Here is a 13,379-nt window from a genome sequence, read left to right as displayed (position 1 = left end):
TCAGTAGCAATGAGTGAGTGGCAAAATCAAGGAAAATTCATGATACTTGGCAGAACGGGGAAAAGAAAACCTTCAAGGGGATGATGGAGTGAGTTCCACTTGTCAACCTTGGATGCCAAGGATACTGTGTGGTTTTAACCATCTAAAGCTTTTTTAAGTCAGAGGCAGATGACCACATCCAAATGGAAGGTTCCTTCTGGGCTGTAACTTTTAGATGTTTCTCATCTCAGTCTCTGGTGTCCCAGGTTAAGGACATGTTGACTTTCTCAGGGCAAGGGCAGATGGTCTCTTGTTTTCCTTCCCACCAGGGACAACCCGTTTGCAAAGATGCTATTGCATGTGAAACAGACTCACAGAAAACGGGCAGTTTGAAGAGGACAGAAGCATACTTAGTCCATTGTCTTATGAAATGTTGGCCTTGAGTTGTTTATTTAACTGTGATTCCTGTGTATACGATCTTACCAACTAAGTGGAGAGCATTTGTGTTAACCTCTGCATCTCATTGTTCCTGGTCCCTTGGTCATTCTGACCATGTCCAGCCCAAGCGAGAGGGATGGCAGCGATGACTCTGGTGGTTACCGGTCTCCCCAGACAGTGATTCTCAGTGCTCACTTTCTTCCCATTTGTGACTGTATTTTTGCAGGATAGTTGATTTACAGTGTTGTGACTGTTTCAGGTGCACAGTAAAAGGGTTCACTTATATATACTGTTGCTGTTCAGTCGCTAAATCATGTCTGACTCTTTGCGACCCCGTGGACTGCAGCATACCCGCCTTCCCTGTCCTTCACTGTCTCCCGGAGCTTGCTCAAACTCACATTCATTGAGTTGGTGATGCCATCCAACCATCTCGTCCTCTGTCGCCTGCTTCTCCTTTGCCTTCAATCTTTCCCAGCATCAGGGTGTTTTCCAGTGAGTTGGCTCTTCACATCAGGTGGCTCAAGTGTTGAGCTTCAGCAGCAGTCCTTCCAAGAATACTAAGGGTTGATTTCCTTTAGGATTGACTGGTTTGATCTCCTTGCTGTCCAGGGGACTCTCAAGAGTCTTCTGCAGCACCCCAATTTGAAAGCATCAGTTCTTCAGTGCTCAGCCTTCTTTATGGTCTAGGTCTCACATCCCCACGTGACTACTGGAAAAAGATATTCTTTTTTCAGATTCTTTTCCTTTATAGATTATTACAAGAGATTGAATATAGTTCCCTGAGCTATACAGTAGGTCCTTGTTGTTTATCTGTTTTATGTATAGTAATACATATCAATTAATCCCAAATTCCCAATTTATCCCCACCACCACCTCCCACCACTACTTTCCCCTTTGGTAAACACAGACGTTTGTTTTCTGTGTCTGTGAGTCTGTTTTTGTTTTGTAAATAAGTTCACTTATATCACTTTACGACTCTGCATATAAGCAGTATCATGTGAGGTTTATCTTTCTTTCTCTGTGCTATTTCATCATGGATGATTTTATGTTCTCCCCCAGTATTGGATTATGGATGGGATAGACCACAAAATACTGAAGTTATTATTTTTCTCCTTTTTCACTTTCCTGATGCTTCTTTCTCTAAATGCCATTTCACCTGCCAGGGCGTGAAAGGTACTGTGGGTGGTGTTTGTTCCCAACACCCCACCCCTGGCGGCTCCCTGCCCAGGCACGTGCAGGTACTGTGATGCTCTGGCCCCCGTGGGAGGCTGGCAAGGGGGGACCTGGGACAGACCTGCTTGGAGAGGGATGTACAGCCACAGACAGACCCCACTCCCAGCCCCCATTCGGATGCAAATATCTTAAGCCTCTTGAAAAGAAGGATTAGTCCAGGTTGTATCCTCTCCTGCAGCCTCCAAACACCCTGGGCCTGTCAGTCCAAGCTCTGGAGTTTGCCTTTCCCTCATTGTTTGCCTCTGAAACCTTCCATCTCCGCAACTCCTGAATGCCTCCGTTGTCCAGACAGGCTGCCGGAAACGGGAGTCTGTTCTGGGGCCAGGAGCTCCATTCCTCGGAATCCAAGTAATAACTTAATAGCCTCTGGCCTCCACCAAACACCCTCTTATGCGGGCTTTGTGAGCAGGAAAGCACACCCAGGGAGAGGACGTCACAGCGCTCCTTGTTCCTCAGTCAGGTGCTTTCTCAGCCTGTGTTTACTGAGCACTGAGGCTTTATAGAGCCCTTCACCCCTAAAGAATTCAACACAAAGGGTCAAAAATGAATAGCATCAGACTTCCAGTGAAAGCTGGGGAGTTGGCATTAAGTCTCCTGATATATATATGCATCTATAAACTTACACGGTGCTTCCCTGGTGGCTCAGTGGGAAAGAATCCGCCTGCAGTACAGGAGACTCTGGTTCGATCCCTGAGTTGGGAAGATCCACTGGCGAAAGGAATGGCGACCCACTCCAATATTCTTGCCTGAGAAATCCCATGGACAGAGGAGCCTGGTGGGCTACAGTCCATGGGGTTGCAAACAATCAGCCATGACTTAGCGACTAAACAAGAACATAAACACACACATACACATATATACACGCAGAGACACTTTAATTCTAGGCTTCGCTTAGGCTTCAGTTTTTCAGCTTCTGTTTTGGTTATCTCCTAAAATGCCCAAAGCTAGTCCAATATTTCTTAAGCATGACATAATTCTTCCCCACCAACTTTGAAGGAGCATGTTTCCACCTTAGGATGATACTTGACCGGGAGGATAAAGCAGTTTAAAGCTCAACCCCTCTCCCTGCCTTCCTAACCAAATGTGAAGGAGTAAGATCTAAACACAGCAGCCAGACGCTTGGCTTCAGGTATAGACTGGCACCTTTGATCCAGGTATTTCACGCTACTTTATTGGACACGATTGGTACTCAAAAATATGCATTCGTGTGCTGTTGAAAAGCAGTGTACTTCTTGATGAGTTCTGAGATTGTTTCAGAGTCTAACCTGGGTTAAAAAGTGCCTGCTTCTTCATGACTGTGAAAGCCTCATGCCTATTAAAGTTTGCTTTTCTTTGGGGCTGCCTATTACTGACACCATGTCTCTTCCTTTCTTATTTGTTTTAGGAAAGCATGCCTCAGACTCCTCCGTTTTCTGCCATGTTTGACAGCAGTGGTTACAACCGAAACCTCTATCAGTCTGCAGAGGACAGCTGTGGGGGTTTGTATTACCATGACAACAACCTCCTCTCCGGGTCTCTGGAAGCGCTCATCCAGCACTTGGTACCCAATGTGGATTATTATCCGGATGTAAGTATTCACATGCTTCTGAAACACATCCTTGGTATCCAGCAGAAATTACAATAGAGTAAACAGGGACCCTGGGTGCTCCAGAATTACATCTGGGTTGCCAAGAATTTTTCTGACAAGAAGTTGCATGTTGGTTATTGAGTGCTTTGAGACCCGACTGAGCCTGGATATGACAGTTCTGCCTATCAGTTTTCTTTTCGGGACTGCCACCACAGTGTAGATAGTCAGAGACCATCTGAAAAACGGTAACGTTTGACTCATGCTTGTACCATGATCCTTACATAGAAATGCCAGAGAACCTTGGATGCTCCTCGAATGTTCAATGCCTTTCTGGTTTTCAAGGCCATCACTATGTTGAGAAAGGTGAAGTGACACAGGGAGGCTTCATAGAAAAGAGAACACGAGTTACATTCAAGATGCAATTCTTTGTAGAATAGACATCAGATAATATGCTTGCTTATGTTTTCCTTAGATCCCTGACATTTGTATAGGTAATCCTTTCTAATTCAGGAAATCTGTGTATATTTTCTCAGTCTTTAGAGCAGTTCCAAGAGACTCAGAGAGGAAAAAAAAATTGAAATTTGGGATTCAGTTGGTGCATGGTCTCACACCCGACATCAGCAATCAAACCCGGGTTTTCTATTTCTAGAGCAAGTGATGTTTCTTCCCACTTCCTTTGTGCTGTGGCTGACCCCGTTCCTCAACAGCTGCTTGTTGATAAAGATTTCATGAAAATATCCAGACACTGGATTCAAATGCTTTTAAATATAATAATGACCTTGGTGTACAAATGATAGTCTGTGCTTGCCACTGGAGTTCACCATAGTGTTTGTTACTGAGTTATCTCTCTCTGTGTGTGATTTGTTACATAGCATTTTCAAATATGTTGCCACACAGGGAAAACTTGTAATCAAAAGTAAAAGGCATCCCTTGTTCAGCCCTGTAAGTGTTTATGAGCTATAAAAGGGTGCCTCAGGGGGAGAAAAAAACCCATGGAATTTTTCTTTTTATTGGGAGTCTGAAGCTATTATAACACATAAGCATTACTTCATTATTGGTTTCTTGGGAGACAGTGTGCTTAAAGAAAAGTATATAGTGTGATATTATGTTTTATCAAATTGCTTAGCCTTTGAGCAAGTAAACAGATGACTTGAACGCCTGTCTTTGAATGTTCTGACAAGCACACAAATGCTCCAGTGTGTAATACTGAACCCACTGGAGAATTCTTGAACTGATGTGGGTAGGGTGGTTTTTTGTTTTTTAATTTCCATTGAGTTACCATAATATCTGGACACAGAACAAGATTCTGTACGGGTGGTATATGTAAGTTAGATTGATCTCCGTGGGCTGAATTACATTCTTCTTTACTGGGCTGAGTTATATGTCCTGGTATGCAGGCTCCCAGAGGATAGATGTAAAAATGTGCTGTGAATAATTTAATAGCTCAACTTATCCTGTACTTCTGTTATTTTTAATATGGTTTAAGGGAAAAGATATATCAGAAGGTAAAGGAGAAATCCATGTTGTTTTCCTACTAGTAAGCATCACTTTTGAAACTATAGCATTTTCACTTTGATCAGGAGAACTTGATATATGATGTATCATGTTTAGGAGAGAAACTAGTTTCAGATGTAGGATCTAACCATGATAACTTTTTTTTTTCTCTTGCCACAGAGAACGTACATATTTACCTTCCTGTTGAGTTCTCGGTTATTTATGCATCCGTATGAGCTAATGGCCAAAGTTTGCCACTTGTGTGTTGAGCCCCAGAGACTAAGTGATCCCAACAGTGATAAGGTAATGATATATTTTGAACTTTACTCTTTTTCTATTGGGTTTGGTAGCTTTATGGCTTAAATCTTGTGAAGTGGGTCTCCTGAAGTAACCATGGCTTCTCCCTGGGCTGAGGAGTATCATGGCTATGCAAAGGGAATGGGGAATGGTATAAAGAAGAAATATTAGTGTCATGGAAGATCCCTAGGTCCTTCCTAAAGTTGGTAGCACTTGACATTGATTTGGGAGAGAGGGACTAGAGCTTCTTTAGCCTCAAAGACTTTGCGCTAGAAGTTTATCAGTAGCGTTGTTTGTAATTATTTGTTTGATGGATATCACTGAATTCCGTTTGCTTTTCCTCCCTAGAATCAGATAAGAAAAATTGCACCGAAAATCCTTCAGCTCCTGACAGAATGGACAGAAACATTTCCTTACGACTTTCGGGATGAAAGAATGATGAGAAACTTAAAAGATCTGGCTCACCGAATAGCCAGTGGCGAGGAGGTTGGTAACCTAAATTGAGTACAGTCATTCGGATTTCCAGGCAGGGGCTTAGTTGGGAAGTGGTGCTGACTTGTACACTGGCATCTCCACTGCTTCCTCTGGGTTTCTGCCTTTGGGCAAGTCCTCTCCACAGAGCACTGTTCTGTTTGGTGTGCCAAACAGAGCTGATTAGACGATCCCACTTCAAAGGGGTGTGATCTGAAGTTTTATGTGATTAATTTGGGGGTATGTTCATGTCAGTTCATGCAGAGGATTCATGCTGCAAGTGTGTTTTTATGTTGTTTTATTGATTCCTCCCTTCCTTCCAGATAGGTGTGATCTAGCAATTTAGACAAAGAATATCACAGTAGGAGATATAAATACTAATACATGTAAAATAACCTACTTATATGTTAACAGAGAATAAGGAATATATTACTAAATCGGAAATAGTTTGTATCACGGAAAGGAGAAAACAAATAGTCTAATATTAAGAACCAGTTGGCTAGGACAAGATTGTTTTATTTCACTGTAAATCTCTAAGTAAAAAGAAAACACAGTTGGTTATATAATTTTCACTATCAGAGGAGCAAAACCATACAAATTCTTCAAAGAATTAAATAAAAATTTTTTAAAATGTCCTACAGTGACTTGGTGAATATGATCATGGAAACTGTTCTGTGTAGTCTTTACAACAAATACTCCTTGGTAAAAACTGTGGCCATTAGATTATTATAAATTAGCAAAGGTAATTCTTTAGGAGTAGAAAAGACAGAGAAAAAAGGATTCAAGTCTTGTGCCCGGAAGTTGATTCAAGGCTAGCACCTAGACTAGGTGAAGATGGAAAATAAGTCTGTTAGATAATCTTTCATAAATATCATGTTCCTCAATTGAGCCTTTGATAAGCACTAACTAGCTATGACAAATTCAAGGTTATCCTCTTTGAAGCAAGCCTGGAGGACTGGTATTCTGTGTTGAGGCTTGTTGGGCAAGGAGGCCTTTGTAGTTTCCGTGTTGCTGGTGTGCTCCAGGGAACACATTACTTAGGCCCAGATACAACATTCAAAAAAGATAGATGAAGCATTTGGCAAAGCCAGTGGTGTCTTGTTTCATTTGTCTTAAAATGCATTTTCCCATTATGGATACCCTAACTGGAGAAATCATTCTTTCAGTGATGTGCCGTCAAGATCCTATAACAAGACACCCTATCTATTCTGTCTACTTCTAGTGAATACATTTTAATACTGTTTCCCCAAACTTAAAAAAATCAGACAAAATTTTCTAAGATTAACACTTGAAAAATGTGCACGTTCTTCCCACATTATGTTCTCATGAAAGTGGAGTTAATCCTTTCACAGTTCCCCTATGACTTTGTCGAGCTATGGGTTGAGAAGATTCCCTGGAGAAGAAAATGGCAACCCACTCCAGCGTTCTTGCCTGGAGAATTCCGTGGACAGAGGAGCATGGTGGGGTAGCCAAGAGTCGGATGCAACTGAGCGCATAAGCACATATGACTTTATATTGAACACTGGTGCTCAGAACAGCCATAACTTCTACAAGACTGAATGAGTAGTTCCCTGGGTCCTTTTGCAAATTCTGACACTTCTAATCATTTTGCTAGTTTGTGTGTAACAGGTTCAAGCAAGATAGGAATTGGTATGTTCATCACTCATAAAGGCAAAAGTTAGGCATCACTGTTTTTTAGTAAATCTTTTCTTAGAGGGCTAAGCTGCTATGCTGCTTGGCAGAAGCAGGGCTATCTCAGTGACCTAAGTTTATGATAAGCTGCTCAAAAGATGAGTGGCATCATAAGGACTTTTTCTTGTGTGAGGCTAAGCCCTGAGTCAGGCAGTGCTTCATTTCAGTTAAATTGTATTTAGATACTTTACTTGATGTGGCAGTCAGCTTCCTTTTTCTCTATGGCCTTGTTTTTTTCCAAAGGAATACCTTAAAAATTTTTTTCAGATACAGTGCCAAATGGATGGCTTTGTGTCCTTCTTGTCATGGAAGTTCATGAAGGGAAAGGGGATCACTGCTATCTGTGTTGGCCAGATTGGGTCCGATCTCTTTTTAACAGGATCAAGCCATTCAAGAATTGGATGGAACCAAGCAAGGGAGCCAGACAGCCTTGTGCCTGGGCTTCTTCTCAGCCCTCCTGTGTTCATAATAAATCCTTGATAGACCTTGACGTCTTCAGAGAGTTATAAGTGTGAAAAGAGGAGATGAGAAGATAAGCCAAGTGTAACCACGGAGTTGGTTGATTCATCTAGGGCTTGAGTGGAGAGATGTCACCTGCCATGATTCGATTGGGTTTATAGTGAGATGCTATTCCTTCAGCCACTTATATAGCCAGTATTCAGAAATGGGTCCATGATTTGGCAGCTGGTTGATTTGAGTGCTCTGGCAAGTCCTCAAAATTCTCTGCTCCTCCTTCATTTCTGTCAATCCTAAGAGGTAAAGTTTTGTGATTGATGCTCTTTTCCTCGGTTCTGTGCTTACCTGAACCGGCAGGCCACTTAACCTGTCTTGGGCTGAAGTGTCTTTTCCTTGAAGAGATCTTCCCCCACCACCCAGCCATGGCACTCCCCGTTGTTGGCTTTCACCACCAATTTCTTCATAGCACTCTGTGATTAGTAGTTACTTTCTTTATGACTTGTTTTCCCCCCTCTGGACTCCATGCTGTGCCCCTTCTGCTCACATAGCACCTTAACTCCTAGCCCAGTACCTGGCATTTAATGGGCACTCAGGAGTGTTTGAATGGATGATTGAACGAATGAGTTAACAAACTAATCAATTACTGGAATAGGAAAAAATATTTCCCTCCACTGGAAAAAGGATCTCCCTTCTTGGGAAGGAGTGTGAGCTTGGATTGGGACTTGCTGCATCTTGCCTGGGAATTTTTTTTTTTTTGGCAGTCAATGGATCCAGGTGTGCTCTCTGTGTAATTTAGTTGAGTTCTGAATCTGCTAGAACAGTTCCGCATAATATGACCTAATATGGTTCCTGCCTCAGGATTTGCCCAAAATGAACAGGTTTATTAGGACTTGGCTGCAAGGAACCCGAAATGAAACTGATGATTGAATTACATGACAAATGACTATTGTGGGTAGAATGCAATTTTCTCTTCCTTAAGGGGCTGGTCTTTATTCTATCTTTATTTGCCAGGTAATTACTGACACTGGCATTTGAAGTTATAAAAAAGATTAAGTACATATTTAGCAATCCATGATTCAGGAAGGAAGCTGGCTTAATGACACCAAGCTTTGGTTTCTCAAATGGAATCAAGTCGCAGTAACAAACTTTTCAAAGAGGTCACACACATATGTATCACACATACATATTCCTCTCTGTCTGTCTCTCACACACACACACACACCTGCGTGTGCACCTCACACACACTCGTTCTTTGTTATTTGAATGGCTTTTCCCCTATACCCTGTTGCATGCATGTTCTCCTCGTATTTTACTGCTCTTTGCACGCTAGCTGAATCCTCCACTGGACATTCCTCTGCCTGTTCCCTAAAAAAGCACTTTTTAAGTGTAGAATAAGAATCTTTCACCAGATATTTGCTATGTGTCAGAATCACCTGGGGAGCATTTATTATGATATTTGGAACCAAAGACCGCAGAATCCATTTGAAGTTGGTGGATTTTTATGTAGCTTAAAAGATTATGAAAGTAGAAGAAGCAAGGGAAATAGGGATGAAGGATTTTTATTTTATTCCTCTTTACTTTCATTGAGGTACAGTTGACATATAACCTTGTATTAGTTTTAAGTGTACAACATAATGACTCACGGCTTATGTACATGGCAAAATGATCACCACAGTAAGTCTAGTTAACATCTGTCACCTTTCATAGTTACACAGTTTTTATCTTGTGATAACTTTTAAGATCTCTTAGCAGCTTTCAAATATGCAATGCAGTAGTATTAACTGAAGTCACTATCCTTCCTGGACATTACATCCCCATGACTTATTTTGTAACTGGAAATTTCTACCTTTGACCCCCTCTTACCCATTTTGCTCACCCCCCAGCGAAGGATTTAAAATAGCCCTCAATTTGGCCTGAAGTGCTTTGAATTCTGAAGAAAGAGGCATTTTCTTTGAGTGACAAGCATATTATCAAATAGATAGCATCTTCTAAACTGAAAACTTTAGTGCTGTGTGGAAGATAGCTTCTTTGAGGGCTCAATTTTTTAAACACTTAGGTATTTCGTTAGTGACTTTAGGGTGATCTGTGAATGTAGGAGGGAGGAAAAGGTCATCGAATGAACCAGTTTAAAGAACTCAGTGGAATATATACCAGACAAATAGAGAAGAAGAGAAGGAAGGTTATGTGGGCTTTTTTGCCTTGACTGTATGAGAATTGCTCATTACCTCCTATTTGTGATTTTCCTCCATTTAAGTATGAAAACATCTGTTCATTTAAAATTTTATAAGATGCTCTGGTAAACCAAATGACCACTGTTGAAAAAAAAGATGGTTCTTAGGCTTGTAGGTAAGATGCCATTTAATTTTCAGGTAATTAATCTCAGAAAATGTTACTGTGGTACTTTTTGAAAAGGAGCTGATTAGTTAGTAAAGCATGGATATAAGGTTTTCATCTGGAAATTCACTGGGACTGTCCTCCTTTGGAGCTTTAACCTAAGGACCACACTAGCAATGAATTAGCTGTAGGCCTTTCTCTGGTACCAGCATCACTATTTACTTAGATGGCTAAGTGTTTGGCAATTTTTGGCTGGAAAAGGAAGAATTAAAAGAACACCCCTAACTTACATCATGATAACTACCCCCTAGGGATTGATTGTGGAGTTATTTTTTGGACTTAATAACTATTTTAAAAGTCAAGAGGCTAACATTTATCTATAATATGTTGTGTTGCTTTTAATACTAATTTATCTTAGTGCTTGGCTGTAGCATGATGTAGTCACAAACCAGGCAGCAGCTGGTAGTAGCATTACGGGGAGAATTGCCACGTGAAGGAATTTGATTGTAAACATCAGCAGTGACTCATGAGTGCAACAGAAACAGACACGAGCCAAAGGGAGGTCAGACACCAAAAAGGAATATCCAGTGCTTCTTTTGGTGGGAACTCATGTTATATGTGGAAGTCAGGAAGGTGGTTAGGGGCTGAGTAGGAAGTGATGGTGTATTTCTGTCAAATAGTTGTTTGTACTTAGACGAATGAGATTAGGAATGATAGAAGTAGAAAAATCAAGAAGGTGGGCCTAAAGAAAAAGGATTGGGAAAAGGATGCTCTGACTTGAGATCTGTGCATCTTCACCTCGCAGAAGAAAACCAATAGGTTCCTATTTCAGTCCAGAGAACATTAGTTGTATGTGGTTCCTATTATATGGAATTCCCTAAATAGCGCATCTGAAATATCATTGTAGTTGTTTCATGGCCCCACTTGAGTCGCACTCTCAAGAGCAACCCAGGGAAAGAACTAAATCTTGCAGGTCTGAAAAGACACCATATGTATCTGTGTCTTTTAAATTGTTAGAGCAAAGCTGACTGCCTCTAACTGCCCTCCACCAAGGTGGCTAGCCAGCATCAAAGTAAAAGCACCAAGTACAGAGTCTCTGAGTTTGTGGCATGGATGCACAGGCAGAGCGAGGAGGTCATCCTTTTCTTGTTTCCTGGCAGACGTATCGGAAGAATGTCCAGCAGATGATCCAGTGTCTGATCCGCAAGCTGGCCGCGCTCAGCCAGTATGAGGAAGTGCTGGCCAAAATCAGTTCCACATCGACGGATCGACTCACAGTTCTCAAGACCAAGCCACAGTCCATCCAAAGGGACATCATCACTGTCTGCAGTGACCCTTACACGTTGGCCCAGCAGCTGACTCACATAGAGCTGGTGAGGCCGTTGTCATCCTTGTCTTTATAACCCAGACTTGGTTTGCCGTGGTAACCAGATAGCATGTTCATCGGCAGTAATGTCAAGGGAAAGGTGAAAATAATCCAAATGGGAGCTAATATATGAAATAGTGGCAGCGTGTTTTGTTTAGATATTTGTGTATGACTGTTTCTGATATTCTGAGAATTCACTTAAAAATAAATACTAAGCAAGAGTGAAGAGGTTATTGACCTTCCTCATGTTCCCCCTCTAATGAATTTTTCCATAGCTCGCTCAGCCTTTTACTTTCTAGTATACATTGACCCAAGCAAAAAACTGTCTCTGCTCAGATCTTAAAGATAATGACGGTTTTGAAGGTTAAAGGCTCATTTTACAAGCTGCTTGTTGAAAATGAGGATAGTGGCAGAAATTAAGAGACAGAATGGAAAGACCATTCCTTCTCCTTTTCTTCAATCCTGTTGAAGTTTGTGTTTCTTCAATCCTGTTGGGTTTGTGTTTCAGGAGAGGCTCAATTACATTGGCCCAGAAGAATTTGTTCAGGCCTTTGTGCAGAAGGACCCTTTGGACAATGACAAGGTAATGGGTCTACCCAGAGGTTAGCCCCGAAATTAGAAATGGAATTCTTTAGTCCATGATAGTGGGTATGAGAGACAGAAATTGGAACACTTTTGTTTTAGATTTAAAGATCAGGAAGGTTGTTTTTGTTGTTTTTTTTTTTTTAATTTATGTGACTCTATTTATTGCGATATTTGTTTTATTGCTGTAGTCTGGAGCCAAACCCACAATATCTCTGAGGTATGCCTGCACTTTGTGCACGAGGCTTCTTCTTTTTTTTGATCATCCTACACAGCATGTGGGATCTTAGTTCCTCAAACCAGGGATTGAACCCGTGCCCCCTGCAGTGGAAGCACGGAGTCTTAATCTTAACTACTAGATCACCAGGAAAGTCCCTCAGAAAGATTTTTTTTTTCAGCCATGTCTGATTCATCACACTTTTATTCTTGAGTCTGGTCTCCCAAGTGCCGTAACAGTATTCTTACCCCATCACCAACTTTTATCCTCTCTTTCTCCTTATTGGGAAATTTAATAAGCAAGTAGATGCAGGCATTTGTGATGATGAAGGTGGGAGATAAAGGATAATGGTTTTAGCAGATTAAGTCAGAAAGAAAATACGAGAGGATGCTCTGCTCATGATTCAACAGTAGCAGGGGCGGTAAAGACAGGATGCATGTCCAGTGTGCCAAGGACGGGTCTTTACTGCTCTGCCTCTTGTTTTAAGGTGCATCCCTCATGGCAGGTTTATTGCCTGAGTACAGCCCATATGGGCAATAACTGATGGTAGGCAAGGCTGCAAGGTCGGCGTACACACACATAAGAAACTTTTCCTCGCGTTACCTCCAGAAGTATTAGGCAAAGACTGTATCACCCACTAATGAAAGCTCCTCTTTCAGAGTAGGGGCAGCAGCTGTTTTCCGGCCTTAGAATAGTTTTGCTCAGTACAGGAAGTGAAGATCAGGTTTTGCAATAGAGGCTACTGGACTTTTTTGTTTGCCTCATTTGGAAGGAAGGAAAGAGGGGTGTAATTAACCTGTTTAAGCTTGGCCTTGAACTCTGAGATGAGCTTAACTTCTTTTTGCTTTTGAACAATATGTCACTCACTCTCCAAAAACCAGGATGGTGTAAACTTCCGCTTTATCTACCTTGGAAAATACTAGTTTCTTGCTACACAGTGTTCCAAAATTGTCTCCTAGTCTTAGGAGAAAATTTTCTAGACTTCTATACTCTCAGCTTCTCCATGCTCTGTGAACAGTAGTAGGTAGTCACACCCGTATTAATTGGTCAAGATTGTTTTAGAATGCAGCCGAGACATATATATATATTTTGGAATGGTACTTCTGAGAACTGTTCTCACCCAGAGTAATTTAGTCTCCTGGGAGAGAAGGCACTGTCATGAATGCAGCAGAATAGGTTTCTAGATCTTCAGGTTTTCACAGGACTGTACTAAGAGACTGATATTTCTATTGAGAGCCCTGGGCTTCCCAGGT

The 13,379-nt window shown here is 41.5% G+C and overlaps 1 protein-coding gene across 3 annotated transcripts in view; it reads left to right on the top strand.

The window, feature by feature from the left end:
• The window catches only part of RASGEF1B (RasGEF domain family member 1B), a 667,380-nt gene that overhangs the window by 638,511 nt on the left and 15,490 nt on the right, over positions 1-13,379 (top strand). For all 3 annotated transcript variants that reach the window (XM_069594460.1, XM_069594461.1, XM_069594462.1), the window contains 5 exons: positions 3,035-3,217; positions 4,892-5,014; positions 5,357-5,494; positions 11,122-11,334; positions 11,836-11,910. In XM_069594460.1, coding sequence (XP_069450561.1) covers positions 3,035-3,217; positions 4,892-5,014; positions 5,357-5,494; positions 11,122-11,334; positions 11,836-11,910 — 732 coding nt within the window. The remainder of the gene's footprint in view (positions 1-3,034; positions 3,218-4,891; positions 5,015-5,356; positions 5,495-11,121; positions 11,335-11,835; positions 11,911-13,379) is intronic.

The sequence above is a fragment of the Ovis canadensis genome, chromosome 6, assembly GCF_042477335.2.
Source record: "Ovis canadensis isolate MfBH-ARS-UI-01 breed Bighorn chromosome 6, ARS-UI_OviCan_v2, whole genome shotgun sequence".
Lineage (NCBI taxonomy): Eukaryota > Metazoa > Chordata > Mammalia > Artiodactyla > Bovidae > Ovis > Ovis canadensis.
The sequence above is the reverse complement of the archived record's forward strand: the minus strand, read 5'-3'. Positions and strand labels throughout refer to the sequence as shown.